The sequence below is a fragment of the Rhinolophus hipposideros genome (genome assembly GCF_964194185.1).
Source record: "Rhinolophus hipposideros genome assembly, chromosome: 1".
NCBI lineage: Eukaryota > Metazoa > Chordata > Mammalia > Chiroptera > Rhinolophidae > Rhinolophus > Rhinolophus hipposideros.
The window spans coordinates 80,447,070-80,472,512 of record NC_138047.1 but is presented as its reverse complement, the minus strand read 5'-3'; the positions used below and the strand labels follow the sequence as shown (position 1 = coordinate 80,472,512).

At 44.4% G+C, this 25,443-nt stretch overlaps 1 protein-coding gene across 2 annotated transcripts in view; it reads right to left on the bottom strand.

The window, feature by feature from the left end:
* The window catches only part of HADH (hydroxyacyl-CoA dehydrogenase), a 45,519-nt gene extending 20,076 nt beyond the window's left edge, over positions 1–25,443 (bottom strand). Inside the window, exons 1-2 of one of the 2 annotated variants that reach the window (XM_081056185.1) lie at positions 24,131–25,443; positions 2,526–2,654 (exon numbers count right to left, since the gene is read on the bottom strand). In XM_081056185.1, the coding sequence (XP_080912311.1) occupies positions 2,526–2,654; positions 24,131–24,313 (312 nt within the window). In that variant the 5' untranslated portion in view covers positions 24,314–25,443. The remainder of the gene's footprint in view (positions 1–2,525; positions 2,655–24,130) is intronic. The other variant, XM_081056186.1, reaches the window with a different exon arrangement.

Below are 25,443 nucleotides of genomic sequence, written 5' to 3'. Positions count from 1 at the left end.
ACAGAAAGAAATGTGAGATGACTGGTGATTTCAAAATGTCTATTGGTTGCATTTTAAAAAGTGAAAAGAAACAGGTAAAAATTTTATTGAACACAATATAATCTAATATATTATCGTTTCAAAATGTAATTAATATTTTAAAAATCTAGATGTTTTATGTATTTTTTTCTACTGAGTCTTGGAAATCTAGTGCCTATTTTACACTTTCAGCATAACTCGATTTGGACGAGTCACATTTCAAGTGTTCAACAGGCACTCCCAGCTAGTGCTGCCGTACTGGTCAGCAGAGCTAGGCAGACACAGTATTGCCAACCACGTAAAGCTGACGCTGACACGTCCCTCCTCAGAGTGTGTCCCGGGCAGAGGTGAGACACATCAGGAGAGCAGACTCCCGAGCAGTGACTCTTCAGGAGCTGAGCCCCCTGGGCACAGGGACATCTCTTCACACTCACGGTGGGGCCAAGTCTCTACACACAGGTCAGCACAGTAAACAAGTGGAAAACACAGGTTATCGGGTTCGGAATCACTCTGAAAACAATCTCCATCCCTGTCCCAATGATTTTTAAAAGGTGACTAGATATTTAAAAAATGCAAACCAAAACCACGAGATACCACTTTCACACTTCCTATGATGGCTATCATGAAAAGGAAAATAACAAGTTTTGGCCAGGATGCAGAGAAACTGGAACCTCCATACATTGCTGGTAGGAATGTAAAATGGTGCAGCCACTGCAGAAAACAGTTTGGTGGTTCCTCAAAAAAATTAAACATAGGATTCTCGTATGACCCAGCAATTCCACTTACAGGTATATAACTGAAAGAGGGACTTGAACAGATAGTATACTAACGTTCACTGCAGCATTAGTCATAATAGCCAAAAGGGGAACAACAACCCAAGTGTCCACTGACAGATGAATGCATAACAAAATGTGGTGTATGCATACAATGGAATATTATTCAGTCATAAAAAGGAATGAAATTCATGGACAAACATTGAAGAATTATACCAAATGAAATAAATCAGTCAAAAAGGGACAAATATTACATGATTTCACTTATATAAGGTGTTGCCTTACAGCTGCCAAACCGTTTGTTCCCCCGCACTCTTCACAGGATTTCACAAGGGAGTGCCTCAGCAAACTGAGGCCCGATGGAGAGATATCAGAAAAGCTCCTTTGAGGGGAAGTCTCAGCAAACTGAGACCCAATGGAATTATATCGGTCCCTCCCCTTCAATGGATTCCTTGGAGATGCGCATGTGTGTGAAAGCAAAGTACAAGCTGGAACACAATGGGAACTTTCGGAAAGACAGCCAGCAGGCTACTAACACACAGATCTTGAGATTAACAATCTTTTACCTCTTTGGAAGTTTACCAATAAAAACTACGCGATGGTACGATTCGGAGCCAGTCTTTGAGGCTGCAGCCCCTTGGCCCTGCATGTACTATAATGTACTTGGCTACTGTCTTTTCTCAGCCCTGTGCTGCCCTTCTCCCTCCCCATAACCTTCGTCGTGCGGGATGCGACAATAAGGTCCCTAGAATAGGCAAATTCAGAGAAACAGAAAGATTAGAGGTTAACAGGGACGGGGGAGAAAGAACTGGTGTGTTATTGCTTAATGGGTACATTTTGGTTTGGAAAGACGAAAAAGATTTGGAAACAGTGGTGATGGTTGCACAACAGTGCGACTGTAATTAAAGTCACCGAGTTTTACACTTAAAAACGGTGAAAATGGCAAATTTTATGTCATATATATTTTACCACAACAACAAAAAATTTAAAGTAACCACACACACCTCTCTGGCTACCTCAGATGAAAAACAAAAACCCTATTTGCACTCTTCTCTGCCTGTATATGGAGAGAAATTCCATTCAAGGCCCATAGAAATCAATCTTAAGCAACTTTAACAAAGTGACAAAGGTAAACAAAAATTCATTGGGGTGACTTTTGCAGTATTTCTTATTATTTGCGAAGGGTCAATGAAAAAGAATCATTAAACCAGAGTTCCCAACCTTATAGGAGTTCCTCAAGTTCTTGTACCTCCTTTGCTGTTGCAAAGTAAGAATGATTCATGCTTTATTTTCCTCTGGCAAGTATATCAATAATGGGCATAAGATATTACCTAAGCAATCAAAAGTTTCTATCTAAATACAATGTTTATTATATCATTCTCTCTTGTACTTGCAAGTACAAAAAGTATCTTCCTGTTTCTCCCTCTTCCATCCTCTAACAAAATAGGTGTCATTCAATCCCAAAGTCTTAGCAGACAGAGTGAGTTCACTACCTGCAGAAACTTTCTCTTCAACCCCAAATCCTACCCAACAAGATGATTATCTACTTCTTATGTTTTCTAACTAGCCCCCTTGTATGTTTAGTGATTATGTTATGATATTGGTCTACAGTTAGGAAATGAGTTTTACATAAATCGAAAAAGCAAGCAAAGGCGAGCCGCCCCCACCTGTCCCCCACCCCCAATATGAAGAGGCCAGAGGACAGGTCAGTGGACATCGATAACAAGAAATTACCTTGGGGTTTTCTGCAAACTTCTTCTTGGCTACTTTCCTGAGGCTTTCCTCAATTCCCTTTTTGGATTTTGTCAGGATGTCCTCTGTCTGGTCCACCAACACGACTGTGTGGCCAGTTGCGGCAGCGACCTAAAGCGAAAAAAGAATAGTTTTTTTAAGAAAGAAAATATAAAAGTTAAAAAAAGGTAAAATTTCATATTCCACACAAACTGTATCACCATTCTATTCAAAGTACTGAGTAAACATAGTAAGCCAACATCACCGAAACACGCAGTTTTTGCTAAAAACACAGCTCTCGCCATGCACTGTCCTAAACCCTGCACATGGATGACGACCAATTCTCAAAACCTGGGGTCTGAACCAGGATTCTCTGAGGGCCACACTATACCTACTTCCTGTACTGCACTGTCCACCTTGAGAGCCACTAGGCACATGTGGGTACTGAAATTCAATGAAATTAAGTAAAATGAAAAGCCCAGTTCCTCAGCCACATCCCAAGAGCCCCACAGCCTGTTCACAGCGTGCCTCCACTGCACCCGCCATCTCCTTCTTCTCAGAACTGCAGCCCCCTGTGCAGTCCCGGCGTGGCTCTGCTTTTCTGTAGGCCTTAAATCACCAAGAGGCAAGACTTTACAGTCTAATAATGGTGCAGAAAGACTCTTGTCCCCAAGGGTTATTTAGTGATAAGACTCCCATGAAAGTAAGCCTTTGGTGATCAGACAACTTAGGAGAGCAATTTTCTTCCCTTCCCCACGCCCACCCTAGCTGACTCCTGAGGGCATGTTTAGTGAAGCTGCCACAAGTTTGAAGGTGGCCAAGTTTAGCCACAATCAGTGACAAGTCAATCCCTACAGGCATCACAGTTTCCCCATAGAGCTTTGGCCAGGACTGTGGAATAGGTGGTGTGGCTAAAAATAGATCATCTGGTCACAGTACAGGCAGGTGTTGTAAGTCAATCAGTTCCCGCCATAATGCAAACATAAATGATGCAAGAAGCCAGACACGGAGAAGCCCCCGCTGGGTCTGAGAAGTCCACCGCTTTACAGCTTCTGTGGCTCAAAGGGGGAACAGGAGACGGGCAGGTCAGCTAGAATGAACCTGCCTGGAGATGACAGTAAAAAGCACAGCCGACCCTTGAACAACACAAGTTAAACTGTGAGGGTCTATTTATATGTGGATTTTTTCAATAAACAACTGCAAATGGATTTTCTCTTAAGATTTTCTTAATAACTTTCTTTTCTCTAGCTTTTGACTGTAAGGTCACAGTGTATAATACATACGCAGTCGGATAATTAAGTTCGCGAACTCATCCTACAAAAAGTGCTACACACCTTATTGCTGAATATCGCTATGGTCACCTTTGAAGTACTCCCCTTGGAAGCTATGCACTGACATCAGTGCCTAGTATACCCGTCAAAGCAGTTTGGGAACTCTTTTTCTGGAATGGCCATCACAGCTGTCATCGTATTGCCCTTGATGTCCTGAATGTCATCAAAATGTCTTCCTTTCAATATTTCCTTTATCTTTGGGTAAAGAAAGAAGTCAGAGGGGGCGGCCGGATGACTCAGTTGGTTAGAGCGCGAGCTCTCAACAAGGTTGCAGGTTCATTTCCCGCATGGGATGGTGGGCTGCGCCCCCTGCAACTAAAGACTGAAAACGGCAACTGGACTTGGAGCTGAGCTGCGCCCTCCACAACTAGACTGAAGGACAATGACTTGGAGCTGATGGGCCCTGGAGAAACACGGTTCCCCCCAAAAAAAAGAAGACACTGGGGGCCAGATCAGGTGAGTAGGGAGAGTGTTCCAATAGTTATTTGCTTACTGGCTAAAAACTCCCTCACAGACAGTGCTGTGTGAGCTGGTGCATTGTCGTGATGCAAGAGCCATGAATTGTTGGTGAAAAGTTCAGGTCATCTAACTTTTTCATGCAGCCTTTTCAGCACTTTCAAATAGTAAACTTGGTTAACTATTCAGTTGGCAGAAATTCATAATGAATAATCCCTCTGATAGCAAAAAAGGTTAGCAACATCATTGAAAACAAGTTTGTGAACTTAACTGTCAGACCCCATGTAACATACAACATACGTGTTACTCGACTGTTTATGCTATCGGTAAGGCTTCCAGTCAACAGAAGGCAATTAAGCTTTGGGGGTAGTCAAAAGTCATACGTGGATTTTCAACTGTGCTGATGTCAACATCCCTAACCCCCATGTTGTTCAAGGGCCAACTGCAGTTCTAAACCACTGTCATGATGTGAAATTTCTGAAACCAGACAACTAAAATTCAGAGCAGAAAACCAAACAGAAAAAGAAATAGAAACAGAAAAGCAAAACTCAAAGGCAAAGAGGTTTAAATCCCAAAGACAGATTTCTGAAGAATACTTATAAAAATAGTAAGACAGGCTTTAAGTGGAAGTTAAGTACAACCGCCTCCCTGCCTCTCCCCAGAGGGGCAGCAATCTGTGCCTCTGGGGCCCAGAGGCAGAACAGGCTGCCAATGCCCCCAAGCCCACCTGGGAACCCACACAAGGAAGGGCTGCCAGGACCAGACAGCCTGATAATCCCAAGGGCAGTGGGGTGGAGGAGGACTGAGTCACCTTAATAAAAGGACAGAGGCAGGCAGCGAACTTGCCCTGTGGGCAGACACCCAGGCTGCGGGCAGGCAGTCGGTGAAAGGAAAACCGTGTCCAGAAAGCAAAACAGCCATCGGTCCAGCCCAGGGTTCTTACTAACGACAGACCAAGGCCCATCCAGCCAACACAAAGCTGAATTTGACACAAATGTGAACCTCCAATTCAATAAATTCAGAGTAAAAATGTAAGATCAACTCTAGAAACTGTGCAGAAAAGACAACACAGCAGGCGTGAGGCTGTTATCTTTAGATAGGCCTTTGGCTGGCCTTTGGCTGCCTTTAGCATATTTAGGGAGGGTTCCTGCCATTTCCTGACAAGATGGCTCGCTGCACGTGGCCTGTGTGCCGTGTGGTTCATACTGAACACCTGCTTTCCTTCTGGGAGTCAGGAATTTGGTGCTTCCCAGGCACAGGGTGCCGACGTGACCAGCCCCAATAAAAACCCTGGGCTCTGGGTCTCCAATGAGCACCCCTGGTAGACAACATTTCACATGTGCTGTCACAACTTGTTGCTGGAGGATTAATAAGGGTGACTCCACTGGAAAAGCATTCTGGAAGCTCACGCCTGGCCTCCTCCAGACTTTGCCCCAGGCAGCTTTCCCCTTTGCTGAGGTTGCGTTGTATCCTTTGTATCCTTTTGCTGTAACAAATTACAGTCATTCCTTGGTATCTAGTCTCCATGGGGAAACTGGTTCCAGACCGTCTCAGATACTAAAATGCAGACTCAAGTCCCTTATACAAAACGATGTACCGTTTGCACAGAACCTATGCATATCCTCCCATATACTTTACATCATCTGTAGATTACTTATGATACCTAATAATGTAAATGCTATGTCAATAGTTGTCATACTGTATTATTTACGGATTGGCTTTCTGAAATTGTTTTCCTAAAGATTTTTGATTTCCGGGTGTTTGAATCTGCGGATGCCCACCCCACAAATGCAGAGGGCAGGCTGGGTCCTGTGAGCCTTTTTTGTAAATCACCAAACCTGGTGAGGGCAGGCGGGTGTTGTGGGGAACCCTGACACACTAAGAAAATGAATCTCAAGTTCCAGATGGCACTGGTGATGACATGGAGCTGCTCTAAGAAGGCCCAGCTGAGGAGCAACAGCTGGGGGAGGAGTGGTGGCCGCTGAAGGGGCACGTGTCCTGCAAGGCCGGGCAAGCAGGGGTGCCGGCCTGGGGGCCTTCCCCTCTTGTTTGGAGCTCCTGTGTCTGATAGTCCCCCTGGAATGACACAAGTGATTGTCACTTTGTTCCTTTTAACCTCTGCCTACATCATCCTGTGACTAGGTCAGACGTAATTCCTGATTCCTAGCTGGCTAGGTCCCACTTTCCCCTGCCCTTCACCTCCAGCAGGATTCGCTCAGGCATTTTTTTGCTCCTCAAGGTGTTGGGGGAGAGGAGGGATTAAGTACATTTCGCATCAGGTGAAGCCAAAGCTGAAGGGAACAGAGACCCTCCCCCCCAAAAAAAAACAGGAGGGCAGTGTCCTTTTACTTAGGGACTTTATAATCTCACTTAGAAAATACGAAAAGCAAACAATATAAGGTTCTATACGTGGGGTGTCAAATAAAATAAAAACTGTCATCCTATCAGGCTGCAGATCTCAGAAGACTGAGAACAAGAAGTACAAGAAGAGGTCACCCAAAATGGGCCAGCTTCCCAACGAATAAAGTATTAACCTTAAAGTGGGTGGAACAAGCAAGGGAGTATGTGACAGCACACCTTTTTTCTAGAAAGCCACTTTATAAGTTATTATAATCATGTTTGACTGGGATAGTCACAGGGCAGATAAGCCATTACGCAGTCATTATTACTGTTTTTAAAACTGGAAGCAGAACCAAACCTAGAGAGGAAGCCCCTCAAATATTCACGTAAACCAAGAGACGTGCACATTATAAAAACACTAAAATTCAACCAAGAAAACCAATGGGCAAAAAGCATTTTCTGCCTAAATGCTGACTTTCTACTTACTACTATCCAAAGTCCCCGCGCCTCCACCTCAAGGAGACACTGGGACATTCAGTCACTACCTGGCTTCATCCTGGGTCTGACAATACACATATGTAGACACTGGCCAAAAAACAACTATTAATTCAAGGATCCCCAATGTTCAAAAGAGCAAAGTATGTGTGTTAGATCATGTTAAAGTGAAGGAGTATGTAAAACATTTGTTTCCCCATCTCAAGGAGAAGACAGGAGGTGAGAGCAGGGCCAAATCTAACAGAGAGGAAGATGACAAACACATTTTTCTTTCCCAGTGTCAGAGATCACACCGTAAAATTTCCCTTAGCTGCACAGTGCCTCACTGGTCTGAAAGAAGCTGTCCTTGTAGGAACTAAGCTCAATATTTCGTCACGCTTCAAATTACTGGAGCATTTTCTACAATTTTGGACTCTCCAATATGTCTGAACTGGTATCTCTAGTCTAGTGAGAACGCAACAATTGTATGCTTTAAATGGTTACCCCTGGCAATATATTTTTCTTTCTTTCGTAAATACTTTCTACTTCAACTCTTCTTTCCTTGGTTAACTCACAAAGCTTCAATAAAATACAGAGGAAATCTTATAGCATAGTTATTTCAAGACATAGAGAAGAAGGATATTTCAGTTTCAACCCAAAGTGGATATGGTAGTCTGGAGAAAATATAGACAAAAAAGAGAAATTCTAACTCTACTCAAAATGTTTTCCATTTTTTGGTGAAGCTCTGTGATGCAGGATAAAATTAACTGCACAGCAATAAACTACCACTACAGTATAGCTCCAAGTGATTTCCAGTTATAGCAGCATTTCCATTCCACCCACCTGCAGACAGCAATCCAACCTAATGCTCAAGTTTCTTGAAATCATTTCTTGCAGGCATACCCTAGGGACACAAGGTCAGCAACATCCTGAGGGCAACTTCCTGTCCTATTCATCCTTACAAACCCCAGTGCCTGGCCCACAGTGAGCACTCAATGCATAGCTGGTGAATGAAATCACTGAATGAACCACGTCCAGCCTACTGCCTGGTACGCAGCAGATGCTTAATAAAATGTCCACAGGATTATGGATCCAATGTTCTTCGATTCTAATAATCTACACCCAGTGGGGTTGGTATTTCTCTCCTACTGGTATGTGTCGAAATGGCCTACCACAGATGGCTTCAGGATGCAGACAGTGTCCCTTCCCCAAGTGCAATCCATGCCAGACCTGACAGTCGTACCGCTCTCATCCCAGACCTCTCAACAAGCGGAGGCAGCTTTAAGCATGGCTAGGCAGCCAGAGGCCACATAACGGCCAGCTCATTTCTTCCTGAATTATTAATACATTTGTCTTATTTCTCTTATGAGGTCCCTGAGAGCTGGGAGAGCTGAGAGAACTAACAGTCTCTATCTACCCTCAAGTAACAGAAAGAACATAAGCCTTCAAAACGAAAAAAGCCAAATGCAACAAAAATAGGAGGTGCCATGTACTGAGTACCTACTGTGTGCTGGACACATACTTTGTATATTCCAAGACTTTCTGATCAATCCAACAACCCTGTTAAAGAAGACATCATCCCCACTTTGCAAAAGAACAAAGGGATTTAGAGAGGTGGGGTCACTCGCCCAAGATTACTCAGCTGTGACGCTGTAAAGCCAGGTTCCAAGACCCCCTGGCTCCAGAACTTGTTCTTATAACCTAGTGAGAGGGGTACAAGGAATGCTGCCTTATTTGATGAGACAACTGAGATTTCAAGATACAATAGTAACAAAACACCTTAACAGAAATTTCACGGTATTGATTTTTTTGTATTCTCTTTCTCCACTGCCTTACTTAGTAACTGTGATAGACTCGGTGTATCAATAAAAACTCCTCCTAAATAACTACATTAGTTCCTCCCAAAACTGAAGTCCTAACCAATAACCTTCACAGTCCTTATGAAAATGGCATCACGTTACATTTTATAGATGAGGAAACTGGGCTTTCTAGAGGTTAAATAACATTTCCAAGGTCCCATGGCTGGTAAGCGGTATAACACACAAGCAGCCTTCAGTTCAATCAAATTACAGTCCTATTCACAGCAAAAATGACTTCACAGATAAAAACACCTAGGCAGACAAATGAGAATTTCCACGTGAGCATTAGACTCAAAAAACACCCTAAACATCAGTGGCTCTAGGACAGGGGTCCTCAAAGTATGGGTCCTGGACCAGCAACGTCAACGCAATCTGAGAGCTCGATACAAATGCACGTTCTCAGACTCCACGTCAGACCCAATGAATCGCAAACTCTGGGTTGGGGCTCCTGGTGATTCTGGTGCTCTAAGATCAGTGTTCAAATAGGGGTGCAGATCAGAATTAGCTGGGGGAACATTTAAATGACCACTATCACAGCCCCAACTGCAGATATTCTAATTCATTCAGTCTGGGGTGGCATCTACACACACACTTTTAAAACATCCCCAGATGATTCTAACACACAACCTGTGAGCCAAACCACTGCTCTACAACAAAAAACCTGTTGGCCCTGGTCCGTTCCCAACCACCCCAGCCGCTCCCGCATTGCCAACTATCTCCTCAACCCACACAGAGGCCAGCAAATCTGTCCCTAAACCAGCAGGGTCCAATGTCTTCCATGACAGTTCCAGAAATTATTTGGAAGACACTATGTGGAAGACTGCCCACTTCTCACCTCTCCCCAAGTTCCCGAGGCGAGGGAGGTCTGCCTGGGACTCTTGAACAGCAGAGTCTTGCTATGTCTTCCCTATGATGGGTATGGTGGTTCATGGTTATGGGTTTCCAGTTACTCCTCCTGAATAAACTCAGGAGTCCTTCCAGTGGTTAGGTCTTTTCTTGGCTTTCAGCTGCACACTGGCTCGAAGGCTAAGAACAGAACTAGAAGTGCTGTGTTTTTCTTGGAAGCCAAGTAACTGTACTGGAGGATACAAACAATCTGGATAGTGGGGAACCCTTTCGAACAGTTTGAGTGAAAATGTAATTAGAAAATGCTTTCCGGGTGGCCGGTTGCTCAGTGGTTGGAGAGCAGTGCTCTTAACACCAAGGTCGCCGGTTTGATTCCCACATGGGCCAGTGAGCTGCGCCCTCCACAGCTAGATTGAAAACAATGACTTGACATGGAGCTGATGGGTCCTAGAAAAACACACTGTTTCCCATTATTCCCCAATAAAAATTTAAAAAAAAAAGAGAGAGAAAGAAAATGCTTTCCACCAAATGATCAAAGGTCACTGACAAAACACTTGGCTTCTCAGAGGTGAGCACGTTATCTCCGACCACAGCACCGGTGCTCCACAGGGCTGAAGGGCAACTACCATTTAGATGCCAGGCCAGCCCATCTCTGCATTCATTCCTTCACTGACGGCCTCCTCCTGACTCAACATCTGTGTTGTGTTGTGCCTGTTTCGGGCCCTGGGGCAAAGACCCTGCTTGCAGAGAGCTTTAATCCTCATAAATGATCACATTTGCTCTTCATACAGCCTTTGGGGGAGGCATTGTCACAGCAAACTGATCTAAGTCCAGATGTGAATGGGACTTGCAGCTATGACTGCCGGCATCCGGGGCTCCACTGCCAGCTGTTCCTGGCGTGGCTGGGTCTACGGGAACAGTTTGAGACACTTGAGGGCAGACGAGTAGGTCTACTGACTGTGAGATGAGAAATACTGCCTAATTTCTGCAGGCTGTCTCATCTGTGAAAACGAGGCGACAGGGTTGAGGGGAGGACTAAAGGACATAATACATGTTAAACACCCAGAATGGCGCCTGACATATCACAATACCTAATTCTTTTTATTCTACGCAGCTCCCTTCCTCCTGTGAGGGTCTGAGGCCGAATACTGGATTCAGATACAGCCTCCTAAGATACATTTTTTAATTTTGCTTTTGAGTTTACATCTTGTGATCCCAAGACTTGTGCCCTATCTGGCTTTCATGTTCAGATTTTCCCTTCTGTGTAATTCCATTTTTACAAACAGGCTGGGACCTCTCTTCTTTAAAAAAAAAAAAAAGGTAAGGAAAAAAGTGGGGAGCCTCACAAATGCCTTTCACTTCACCACTAAAGGCCCTCAATCTCTGGGCGGCATGGTGGTATGTGGAACACCACGTCTAGAACTGAAATTCTTAGGTTTAAACCCCAGCCTCGCCACTTGCTACATGACTCTGGGCAAGTGAAGCAGCCCTTCTATCTATGGTTTCTGGACCTGTAATAAGGGACAACAAACCGTACCCATCTCACAGGACTGCAGTGAGGATTAAAGAAGTGAATGTGGTCAGGTTCTCAGGCACAAATGCCAGCACGTGGACGGTGCACTCTTTTTTTTTTCTACTTTCACTCTCTCCTGAGCCGTGCAATTCCTAAATCCCAGCAATATGGTTTCTCCATCACTGCTGCCTGTTCTTTGGTTCCATCTGGTACAACCTGCACACTGCCAACCAGGGTTTCCTTTCTGAAATTCTCTTCAATTTTTTATTTTGATTTCTTAGGAGGTCAGACAATTAAGTTAGTAAACTTGTTGCAATGATGTTGCTAACCTTTTTTTTGATATCAGAGGGATTATTCATTATGAATTTCTATGAACTGGACAAACAGTTAACCAAGTTTACTATTTGGAAGTGCTGAAGAGGCTGGAAAAAGTTAAGACGACCTGAACTTTTCACCAACAATTCATGGCTCTTGCATCACGACAATGCACCAGCTCACACGGCACTGTCTGTGAGGGAGTTTTTAGCCAGTAAACAAATAACTGTATTGGAACACCCTCCCTACTCACCTGATCTGGCCCCCAGTGACTTTTTTCTTTACCCGAAATTAAGGAAATATTGAAAGGAAGACATTTTGATGACATTCAGGACATCAAGAGTAATACGACGACAGCTCTGATGGCCATTCCAGAAAAAGAGTTCCCGAATTGCTTTGAAGGGTGGACTAGGCGCTGGCATCGGTGCATAGCTTCCCAAAGGGAGTACTTCAAAGGTGACCACAGTGATATTCAGCAATGAGGTATGTAGCACTTTTTCTTTTCTTTCTTTTTCTTTTTCTTTTCTTTTATTTTTTTATTGGGGAATATTGGGGAACTGTGTTTTTCCAGGACCTATCAGCTCCAAGTCAAGTCGTTAGTTATCTTTAGTTGTGGAGGCTGCAGCTCACTGGCCCATGTGGGAATCGAACCAGTGACCTTGGTGTTATGAGCACTGCGCTCTAACCAACTGAGCCATCCGGCCGCCCTATAGCCCTTTTTCTAGGGTGGTTTGAGAACTTAACTGTCCAACCTTGTATCTGTCTGTTCATTGACTTCTCTTAATCTTCTCAGCCTCTAAACAAAAGTATTTTTCAAGATTCTGCTTTCAATATTCTTTTCTGTCTCTACATCCTTTCCTTCTGGAATCTCAGTCATCCTCATAATTCCAACTGTGCCTAAAACCAACATATTCTGTCCTAAGCTATAGTCATCATCTTGCCCCTAAAGCCAATTCTTCTTGACCTTCATTAATGGTACCACTTAAGTGAGGGTCACAATCTGGCTGGACAACACTTTATCTTGAACTTCGCCCTTACTGTCCAAAGAAATTCTATCCATTATTCAAGGCCTATTTCAAATCTATACTCTCCAATAAAGCCTATTCCCAAATGAATGTACTTTCTCCTTTTTGAAACCTGAGAGCTAATTTTTTACAGCTCTTATTATGCTCCTTTATACCAAAGTCATCTGTGCATTTGGATCTTTGTCTAACAATCTCTGCTCTCAGACTTAAAATCCCTTAATAGCAGAAACTGACTTGGTGTTTTTATCCCCTAATATTTACCACATGCCTTGCACATGGCAGTTGTCCAATAAGTAACTGCTAAATACTCAATGCTTTGGACTGTAGTAACCTGAGCCACTGCACGTCTCCACCTTCAACGACAGCCACGCTCCACTCCCCTGCCTAAGGGGTTCCCGCCACCAAGAAGCTCCTATCCCTCCCTGCTGCTTGGGAGACTCCAACTCCTTTATAATCCAACACAGAGGCTATCTCTACTTTAGTGAAACCTCTTGCAATCTCTGGTAGAGGTGGTCACTTATTTGTGTCTCTACTGACTTACCGGTATAGCAGGTCCTTCATCGAGGACACCAAACACTGAAAGAAAATAAATAACCGAGTACGGAGCTGGTGTGACTACCCATGGCCACTCAGTTATGTAATGGTAGCCCAAACTGCAGGATGTGAACACAACGGATGAATTAAAAACAAACTGGCCAGGTTATTTCATGTTGTAAAAGTCTCACAAATCTCAGAGAAAAAGTCATTAACCAACCAATATGTAGGAAAAATTCCAAATGTGAAAAAGGAAAGGTGGAAAAACTGACCAACACCAATTTTTGATGAACTCAAGATAATACCTAGAGACCTTTCCAAAAGAGCTGTTACATCACCCACTTCTTCAGAGTCTGAACTTGCTGTTCCCACAAATCCCAATGTAGTGTGCTTTCGGCAGGCCTCTACCTGAAGCCCACTGAATGAACTTCATATACATATATGTAGTGACTATATACATATACCTTTTGTTACATATACTTTTTAATGTCCCCTTTTCCTTACCATAAGATATATCTTATCTGTTATATCATATCTCGTGTTTAAAAGCCTTACCTTACGGTATTTAAACCACCAAAACTTTCATCTGTATTAGGTCATTCATATTCCAGACATGACAGGTAGGCAGTCTCTGCCATTATTATAGTTGGTTGTTCATACTTATATTTTTTTCCTCTGGAGCATGAGCTGCTCAGAAGCAGCTACCACACTGTACCTTTCACCCACCCCAATGCCTAGAACATGGGAGGCACTTACTATTCATGAAAAAAACACATGAATAATAGACCTATTTTTTTTAAGGCCTCAATGTGTAAAATTATTTTAGAAATAAGTTCTCAAGGAATCATGATTGGTTTTATTGCTAGATACTACAAAAAATTTTTTAAAAACCTTCAAGTTATTTTAGATTTATGAAAAATCACGATTACTTTGAAAAGGATAGAAAGAAAAAAGTTAATAACCGAAGTCTTTAGTCAATTACCAAGCGGAAATAAAATGCCACAAAAGTACGTTATTTTGATAAGCAGATTACCTGGTTTCTGGCACAGGTGTTTGAGATGCCAGGCAAAAGGGAAACTGGAGGGCAAGCAACCACTGTGCAGTATGACCACCCCTGTGACTGCAAAAATGGATTTACGCTTTGTTTCCTCCAGCATGTGACTGTGTCCTGTATCTTTTATCAAAAGAGCTGTGGGCAAGGGCAGAAACCTGCATCCATCTCAGGGGAGCACATGTACAAACCAGGTCACCGATTTTCTACAGACACATAAGCTCACTCCCTCCAACATATGTTTCTTCTCTATCACACGGGGAAACTAATGCACCTTAGTCTCAATTACTGCAAGGTCAAAGAACCGGCAAAAGCATTTATTGCTCGGGTTTACTGATTACAGATAATCAAAACCATCGATTTTTGGAGCAGGAAGATACTCTAGTGATCATTCAGTGTGGTTGCTTTCCAAACATTTTTAGTGATGAAATCGTTTTTCAAAGGAATACATACAGAAGAACAATATGTTAAACAGAGGTCAGGGAAGGAAAGTTCAGGAACCACCAAGGAGATTCATGGAACCTCTAAAGTCCATCAGAGCATAGTGTAAAAATCTCTGATCGATTCACATCCATTAAAATGGCTATTATAGAAAAACAAGAAGTGATGGCAAGAATATAGAAAAAAATGAAACCCTTGTGCACTGCTGATATGAATGTAAAATGGTCCAGTCATGATGGAACACAGTATGGCAATTCCTCAAAAAGTTAAAAATAATTACCATATGATCCAGCAATTCCACTTCTGGGTATATACCTAAAAGAACTGAAAGCAAGGTCTCTAGCAGATATGTGTACACCCATGTTCATAGTAGTATTATTCACAATAGCCAAAAGGTAGGTAGAAGCAGTCTGAGTGTCCACTGATGGATGAATGGATAAACAAAATGTGGTATCTACATGCAACGGAATATTAACCAATTAAAAATATTCCAAAAGAATATTACTCCTTAAAAAAGGAAGAAAATTTTGTAAAGTTGCAGGATACAAAATCAATATACAAAAATGTTGCGTTTACTCTACACTAATAATGAATTATCAGAAAGATAAACTAAGAAAACAATTCTATTTATAATTGCATCAAAAAGAACAAAATGCCTAGGAATAAACCAACACATGGAAGCAGCCTGTGTCCATTGATGGATGAATGGATAAAAATACGGTGCACATGTATACACGTATGTGTACACACACACACACGTGCGTGCAAATACTATTCAACCATAAAAAGAAGTAAATCTTGCCATTTGTGATATGGATGGACTTTGAGGGCATTATCCTAAGTGAAGTAAGTTAGATAGAGAAAGGCAAATACCATGTGATCTCACTTATATGTGGAATTTAAAAACAAACAAAAAACCAAGATCATGGATACAGCACATAGAATGATGGTTGCCAGAGGCAAGGGAAGGGGTGGTGAAGGGGATTAAAAAGTACAAACTCCCAACTATATAATTAATAATACCGTATTATATATTTGAAAGTGGCTGAGATCTTAAAAAAGATTTCATTACAAGAAAAAAATGTAACTAAGTATGGTGACAGATGTTAACTAGACGTATTATGGTAATTGTTTCTCAATATATACAAATATTGAATCATTATGTTGTACACCTAAACTAATACATTGTTACACTGTGAATTATATCTATTTTTTTTAAAAAAGGAAGGAAATTATGACACATGCCTACAATACAGATGAACGTTGAAGATATCATATTAGGTGAAATAAGCCAGTCAGAAAAGGACAAATATTGTATGACTCCACTTATATGAAGTTCCTAGAACAGTCAAATTCATAGAGACAGAAAGTACAGCAGGGTTTGCCAGGGGCTGGGGAAGGAAACATGGGGAATTACTGTTTAACGGGTATGGAGTTTAATGGGTATGAAGAACGTTCTGGAGGCGGATGATCGTGATGGTTTCACAACAATGTACATGTACTTAAATGCCACTAAACTGCTCATTAAAAATTGTTAAAATGATACATTTTGTTATGTATGATTTTTTACAAAAAAAAACAAAACAGCTTTGATTTGATCCAACACAACACCCTCATTTTATTGAGGAAACAGGGACAAAAGCAGAAAAATCATTCACCTAGGAGTACACACAGGCACTAGTGTTCCACCTAAAATGTAATTCTGTAAAAGGCAGTTCTGTCTATATTGCTTACTCCATCAACTCTTCCATGGCTCCCCGTGACCACAGACTGAAACTTAAGCTCCTACACACAGGCTCGCAAGGCCCTCAGGTCAGGGAGTCACCTCCCCCAGACACACTCCTCACTGCTGCCGACACCCCTGCCTGCAGCTCCTGCATCTGCTGCTGCCTCTCCCCTCCAGGCCCTGCACTGTCCACCTTCCTCCCAACTTCACCTTAGTAAAGAAGCCTGAGTATCACCCCAGACAGTAAGCATCCTCACCCCAACATCCTCTGGGCCCCAAGCTAGGTGTCCCCCTATATCCTTACCACTGCACCCATCACAATGTGCTAAGTGCCGTCTCCCCTACGTCCCTACTGCGGGCTCCGGACTAAATGTCATTCGTCTTTGTCTGCTGAGCACCTAGACCCCACCTGGCTGTGGTGGGCCCTCAGGAAATGGTGACGGAACAGATACATCTAGTGGAAAAGCCATGATGAGATTAGATCTTTTGATCAGGGTTCTTTCCTTGGGAGAGCTGAGGGCATCCTCTCACAGTGTGAAAATAATTCTATTATTGAGGGCTCTTACTTAGAAAAGAATCTCGTGTCTTGGAAGCAAAGATAACCAATCATCCTCATTCTTCTTGAGTTATGCAAGGACACCATGCAAGTTATTCACAACTTCCCGAGACGGGGATGGCCGTGGAGGAGTGGACCACAAAAAGAAAGAGGCCCTTTGGACTTCTCCCATGCACATCTGTTATTTTTACAATAAATAAGGAAGACTCTTCCTGGCATTTTAACTTGCGTGACCACAATTTATCTCAACCCATTGAGAACTCTCGTTGTATATGACAATGACATACACACTGCAAGACCTTGAAGACAGCACTCCGCACTGGAAAGCATTTCATGTGAAGGCTGTGTCCTCGGCTCCATGACTTCTCTCGCCTTGGCGGAAGGCAGGCTGAGCCAGAGAGGAGTATTTTTAGACAAGGATGCTGCAGAGCTGTAAAAATAGGCCGAGTGAATAGCACACTTGTCAAAGCCCGAGTACTCCAGCCACAGGGCCCAGTAAACACGGCAAGCAGAGCACACAGGAGCTATATATTTTTACAAGCATATCACCAGACTTGAAGCAGCTTTTCTGAAGCATAACCTGAATGGTGAATTTGTGAGAACTACATCAACGGGTCTAGTGAGGTGTCCCGTGTACCCTAACACTACAGGGCTGCATTTCATCAACATTACAGTCTCTCAGAAAAATCGCAGAGCTGCGTGAACTACCTGCCACGCCAGAATTCCCACCTCCTCCCGAGCACCAGTCAGTGCTCCCGATGCTGGGCCCCGGCGGCGGCTGTGCCTTCCCAGCACGGCCTGGCTTTGGGTTCTCATGATCTGATGCAGGGAAGAGAAAAGTCATGAACAGTTGCGTCTCTCAGAGCTGGCAATTCGGGGTTTATAATTATCTCTGGTTGTGCAATACCATGAACTCTGCCATCAGCATGAGCTGTCTTCACTCACTTCGACAATCAGAGAAAGGCATTCTGTGAGGCTTTCGGCCACCACCAGCACCATAATCAGCAGGCTTGCTCTCAAAACAGTTCATTGGCGGGCCTCTTTGTATGAGCTTAGCTTTGCATATTTCAAAAAGTTTTTCTAAAAAGCCAAGAAAATGTGCCTCCCTTTTAAAATAAGAAGTCTGTTAAATACACAACTTTTAAAAAAATTCAATAAGTCTTTGGGTTTGGTGGTAGAGACAGTCACTTCTCTCCCAGGACTCTCCCCCACCATCTCCCACCAATTCTGGAAAAGCGAAGAGATAAGAGGACGTGCCGACAGTGCTAACCAAGTCTCAGTTGTAGTTAAGAATCTGACAGATGCTGCCACGAGGGACACTTTGTGGGTAGAGGAGAGAGCTGCAAATCCAAACTGCTCTCTAGGAAGATTAATATGCAATGTTTGTTAGGATGAGTGGGGTTTGGGTGAAAAGGACTAATTAAGAGGCTCGCACAACAATCCAGGTTAACAGTGCCTGGTCCAAGAATTATAAAGGACAGCACCGGGAAGAGCCCTCCTCACAGAGGAAGGCCTCAGAGCCTTGCGCAGCGTGGAGGAGACTGGCCATGAATGAGCTCATCTTCAGGGCGCCTGTGGATGGAAGAACAACAATGGTAATAACAAAAGGAAGACACTCACTGGACAAGTTGGAGGGAACATGATGAATTGAGTACTAGCAAGTGACTCTGAGTCCATTATGGGCTGAAAGATGGCAGCAGAAGATCCAAATGGTGCCTCTAACTCTGAGTCTAGAGCCAAGGAGAAGTCAAGTTGCTGCTGATTCCAGATTCCCATAGAGGATCCCCTTGCCAGCAGAGGCCACACCTCCCCATAAGATAGCGACACCAGAGGTGCAGGCAGAACTGCGTTATCTCAGCGTCACGGATCTTAAATCCTAGCCAGCAGATTAGGAGTCAAGAGACCGAATTCCAACCCTAGCTCTGCCTCTTACGCTTGACCCCAACTACCATCTCTGCAGGAGTGATTAGTCTTAAAATCTTTGGAATTGTCTGAACTCCCCATATCTCCCTATCAAATACCTTCAAAGACAATTAAGAGAAGCTAAAATGAGAGAAGTCATCACCGGAATAGATCTAATGGAACTATGTAAAAGCATTTATTGATCAGTTACCACTGCACAGACGAGTATGACTTTAAGCACTCAGCTCACTTAACGCTCACAGCGCTGTGAAACAAGTACCCCAAGGACTAGACAAGGAAAAGAGGCAGAGAGGGGTTAAATGACTCGCCAGGAGAGGGAGGGCTGGGATCCAAAGTCCAGCCGGCACCTCACAGCTGCTGACTTTCACCAGAAACTATCCCAGCACATCATTACCAGGGGCAGACACAGAACAGAGAGCAGCAGCATAACCTTCCTATGATCCCAGTAGAGCTGGGCAGTGAGGGGTGCACCTAAGACAGATGGGGAAAAGGGGGAGGAAAGGAAATTAGAAATTCAAGCAGGAGACAGATAACAGTAAGGCTGGATCTAGGACATGGCAGAGAAAACCCAAAACCTGACTTAGGTGCCATTTCTGCTCTGCAACATCAAACGTATTCTAGGGCGTTCTTTTTTTGTCTGTCACCCCCTCCCCAAGTACAATGACTAACATGCTGACAGAGGCTGGTTTACTGTCCCAGTACGTAGCGAAGAGCAGAGAACAGCCCAGTAAAGAAGTGAGCAATAACACAGGAGATGAAGGAAGAACTTCACGATAAACACACATCCCACAGCCTTGAGGAGGAAGTTAACACCTGGGGATAAAACTATTCCCGCCATCTGAACAGTCACAAGGAGCCTAGCTTAGAGCCAGGTGACTGTGCCAGTCTCCTGTGATCCCCAAACTTCTCTCAGACCACTGCACAGTTTTCAAGCAAATTTCAACAGAAACGTACTCATTGCAGAACAAAGAGATTTATAAAGTTGAAGACGACAGAACAACTCTGATCTCTCTTCTATTCAGCATCAAACAATTCAGAGCTGGGGGCAGGGAGAAGAGATGGGTGAACAAAGTCAGTGGCTGGGGAAAAGCTTTGGGGTCCACTTGAGTCCTCATCAAGCTTTACAAATGTGAGGGAAACACTGATCTGTAGCTTAGAATGTTGCCCTTACCCCTTCGTTTTAAGTCTAAAGAGCTCTCCCCAGAAGAAATGTACACTTGTTGCTTTTTAAGAGGGACCAAAAACACATCAACAACAAAATAAAAAACTTTTGAGTGAGAAGAACCCAGCTCCACATCCCTTCAGGATGCAAGCTTGCTCACTTGCTCTAAGAAGTGTAGTGTACTACAAGGACGGCTGTGCCAGAGCCCTGAGAAATCCGGCTTCTGAAATGCCATGCCCAGGGAGCTCACCGAGTCCTCACCAGCAACTTAACAAAAGCCACAAGCTCTCTGGGTTCCTCATATGAAAAAAGGCAATGGACAAAGCAAAGCTTAGAAAAACTCGTTCTACAAACTGAAGAAATGCACAGCTAGCACCTTTCTTCCTTCCACCCCCCCTTTATAAATCAAAAAAACCATCTGACCCCACTCAAAGGTCATTTAATGCTGCAGCTTCTTTGTCAGCCTACGTATCGGCTAAAGACAAATTGGCAATCAGAACCACGTCAGAAGTGTATAATGGGCAAACACACAGAACAAGTTAACCTTGCTCAAATACTGACCTGCAGTCTAAGAGATTTTTTAAAAACAAACAAAAGAAATGACAGGCAAAGTAGACACTTTGGAGAATACATATGTACGAATGATCTGTGCTCTGATCAACTGTAATTAAGTACAGACCTTGCTTGTCTTAAATTGGTTAATTGCTCAAGAAATCTGTCAGGCTCCCACAAAATCAATTTGAATATTTTTCATCCTATTCAGCATGAACTGGGAACATATGGCAAAATGATAAATAAATAAAAATTACGATTTTTGTAAACAGAGCTACATCTTGATTAAAACTAATTTAGAAAGAGTTCAGGAGAGAGAAGCTGAATGAGAATTAGTAGTCTACCTTAGATGCTAGTTTGTGCGTGTGTTTTAAGGTTTTGTGAGGATTAACAATTTCGATGGGGGGAGGACAAGAGTGCCTTCTCTCTTTTCAGAGGTCCCCAGGCAAACTGCAGTATCAGCTGGCATCTACCTTTATGATTGAGATGGAACAAGATCACAACCAACATTCCCCATCTAAACATTACAGGGCCACCTCGGCAGCAACAATCAGAGATGACAGTGGTATGAGGGGAGAAGGACAAAAGGACAAGCATAACTGCAATGATATACCGTATTTGCCGGCGTATAAGACGACTGGGCGTATAAGACGACCCCCTAACATTTCCACTCAAAATACAGAGTTTGTTATATACTCGCCGTATAAGACTACCCCCTCTTCCGCACACCTTCCACACACCAAATAACTTTCAGTTTAAAATTTGCATCATACTTCTTTCTTTTGGCTGGTGCCATGATAGGGATGATAGGGGTTTGACTGGTCGACATTTTCTATGCTGTACTGTACAATGGTGCAGTATTGTGGTTGGCTGTTGGCTGTATACAAAGCCTGATTTGATTGGTCCCTGCTCCCTGTTTGCCCGCCCTGTCACTATAGCAGTCTGGTCCACCCTTGCATCAGCATCTCCCTGGGACCTCACTAGTGCGCACGTGCGAGCTCTTCAACATTCTAACAGGCACCATGATAGTGCAAAATCGCGAATCTTCAATGCATATGTAAAGAAATATACGGTAACCCGAATTTACCACACTCGCAAAATCGCACACAGCCGACCATACACCCAGTATGGTATCGCGATTCGCGATTTTGCGCTATCATACTGGGTGTATGCTCGGCTGTGTGCAATTTTGCGAGTGTGGTAAAATTGCATAACAGCAAAATCGCATAACAGCCGAGCATACACCCAGCAGCGCTGCTGATGCCTGAACGGTATGTGGAATGAAGTGGGCGGGCATCGGGAGGCCACTATGGCACGGGGCAAGCACTATGGGCAGTCTATCTGAAGTGTACCTGGCGTATAAGACGACCCCCCCACTTGGAGGCATATTTTTCGGGGCCAAAAAATCGTCTTATACGCCGGCAAATACGGTAATAATCATAAAGGCAGCTAATCCTTCAGGAGCTCCTACTAGGTGCCAGACACTGTGCTTGCTAAGTGTCTGCCATGTGCTAATTCATTCAATCCTCTCCATACTCCTACAAGGCTAGTACTAGTATCAGACCTGCTGTAGAGATTAGTAAACCAAATCATGGAGGTTAAGTAACACAGTCAACATGAGGCAAAGCCAGTACATAAGCCATCCAATTCCCCATACTGAACTGGAGCCAATCTACAGTCACAACACAGCAACTGACTGGTCTTTGGCACTCGATAAGCAAAACAGATTTACCCTGTGCCAAAGGCTGTAGGTCAAGGAGCATGAGGCAATGCTGCCTAGAACTGCATGATGCGGGGGAGAGTGCCAAATTGGGACAGCTAAACTGCTGAAACCAACCAGCCTGCTGGCTGAATGGGGCACAGAAATATTCCGTAGGAAAGCATGGTTCCCCTCCACAAGATTAGAGTTGTCATCTAAAGTGGCTGAAGCTCTTGTAAACCTTATTCTGTAAGGACGGAACTACTTACTGTTCCCTATATCTGCCCATTATTTAAATTTCTGGTCTTTATCAACTTTCGGAATGACAATTCCATTATACTGTGGGGCAAGTAGCTCTCTATCCCCCCTTGGGTTTCAAAAACCACCCCCTGGTCCAACTATACTCAAGGATTCCATCCACATCAACATCAATTTCCTCCCTCCTTTCTCAGATGAAAGCTCCTATTCCATACCCATAATTTTAGGTGCTACCTCTATGCCTTTTTGCAGAACACGTTTTTTTGGCCTATAATGGATACAACATTCCAATAACAGAGCAACCTGATTTTGCATGAAAGTTGAAGTGATGCTTTTCTACTTGGTTTCTAATCCTCCTCCCCTGATGTCTTTAAGGCACTGTCAACAATAGTTTCCGGACCATTTGCTATATTGGTATTGGAGGCTTAAAGCCCTAAGATCTTGTCCTTAAGATGTTTAAATGTTTCTAAACAAATACGTTATTTTATACCTGCCCACAACAAATCTCACCCTGACAGCTGTGGGAGATTTTGGTGGAGCAAGGAAATACAAGTGCGCTCAAGCTCAATTTTCCCTTGGGTATACTGTAATGTAGTATAAGGTTCGGAATTTTTAGGTGAAAGGGATTTACGCCTCATGTAGGACACAGATTAGGGGGACACTATAACCTAGCAGCCAGGACATCCACACAATAAAAAGGGCAATGCACGTCCAACCACATGATCTTGGAAGAAAGAAATCAAGAAATATAATGAACTAGGATATGAAAATCAAGGTTCTCCAATATGAGCTGGAATTTGCTAAAAATAAGTAAGATGCAAGCATCACAGTACCCAGGTAATCCATTGCACAAAGGACCACAGCTCCGCCAGTACCGGGCAGAGTCCAGAAGGTGCACCACGAGATTGCAGCTTCTCCCCCGGCCTCAGCGGCTTTATCGTCCCCTCCCACTTTCTCCAAGCGCTTAAAGCGCGCAGTTCTTCGCACCGAGGGCACTGGGTCAAAGGTCAAAATTGCCTCAAGCATGCTCCGCCGGATTCCCAGGGCCTCGCAAGCTCTGATTAGGTAACTTCACAAACTGCTACAAAAGTATGACCGCTATTATTCTTTGCAACCCAGCAAGCAAAGGAAACACACGGCGGGTTAAAAGGAGGCCGTTGAAGGCAGCAGCAAACTGCTCTGACAAAGACTGCATGATTCTAAAAAACTGATAAAACTGATCCTAGTCCAGGTCTCTGGAAGCAAACCCGGTTGAAGCCAAGCAGCAAGCAAGCAGCTCATGTCTCAACCTTGTGCACATACAACGCTGTGTTCTGTCTGCACGGCCCGGTACCAAAAGTGCAATCACCTACGCGCTCCGCCGAGCCCTCGCGGCTGGAATTTAGAGCCGAGGAAACTGAGGCTCGGCCCCAGGACACACGCACAGGCCCAGACTCTAGACCTTTCAACTACACAGGGGAAGGGTGGGGAGCAGTGTGCCGGGTCTCCCGTGGACGCCGGCCTCTCGGCGGGACGTCCGCCGGCTCCGGGCCCGCCAGCGCTCTCACCGCGCGACCACCCGCAGCAAAGCGAGCGGGATGTGCTGCCGGGCGGCTCACCTGGGCGATGCCGGCGCCCATCAGCCCGCCGCCGATGACCGTCACGTGCTTGATAACGATTTTCTTCGCGGAGGCCGAGGCGGTAGACGAAGAGGACACGGCACGGACGAACTGCCTGGTTACGAAAGCCATGGTGCACAGGCGGAGGCGACAAGGGCAACGGCGACCAGACGCAGCGCAGGCAGCTCCGCGCGGCCCCAGGAGCCAGCCGACCTCTGGGGGCGGGGCCCAGGCGACCCACCGCCCGCGCGTCCTGGGCGTTACCGTGACGTCACGGCGGCGGGGCGGGGCCCCGCGGCTCGCTCCGCCCCTCGGCCGAGAGCACGCGACGCCTTTGGAACGTCGGAGCGCGGCGTCGCGGCCCACGTGGGCGGGTGAAGGCCGCCGCCTTCCGCCGCGGAGCCGAAGCCCCGTGCGCCGCAGGGGAGCGTCCGGCCGGACTCCCAGCCGCGGCGGGGCGGGCGGCTCGGGCTCCGGTGGTCTCCGCGGGCAGGCCTTTGCTTGGAAAAGCCGCGGGCCACTGGTAAGGTGAACACGTGGGGTTGACTTGTTAAATCGTCGCCTTTGATGCTTGTGCCTAGCTTAGCGCTGAGTAAATACGTGTTCTTTGGTTGTGGTGATAAGTGGAGCCAAAAGGAGCACCCTTGATTCATGTCACCGAATAACCAACTCTAGGGATTTTATTTTACCCCCGTGGACAACGATGCTTTCTGCTACAACAGAAGGAAACGTACTGCTCCCACCCAAAGCTAATGTCTAGGGACCCGTGAGCTCAAATGTAAAACTCAGGCCCAGGAAAGGGAAAGGGAGAGTTGCCTTTAGTTACCCATTTCAAATGTAGACATCAGACGGTTTAAAGTGGAAAAGCAACCTTTGTAATTAATCTAAATGTGTAATAATGACCCACAAACTCACCGTCAAAACGAAAGTCGGCCTTCTGTGGGAAATTACCGATTAATGTCACAGTGAATTCTGTGTTCACCATTCCTTGGCTCTGATCTCATTTTTGTATCTACTTATGTAAAAATGGGGCAGAAGCACTGTTGCTGAGCATTGTTAGGCTTGGGACAATACTAGGGAGAGACAAGATGGCATCCAAATAAGTCCATTAAGTGCTACAATGTAGCAAACATAAAAATCTATGGGACTAGGTTGAAATAGAAGATTACACAGAGAAACCTAGTAATTTGAAGAATGAGTAAATGTATGAGAGAAAGAGAATAATAGGCAGAGGAAGCAGCACACGCAAAGGTAAAAATAAT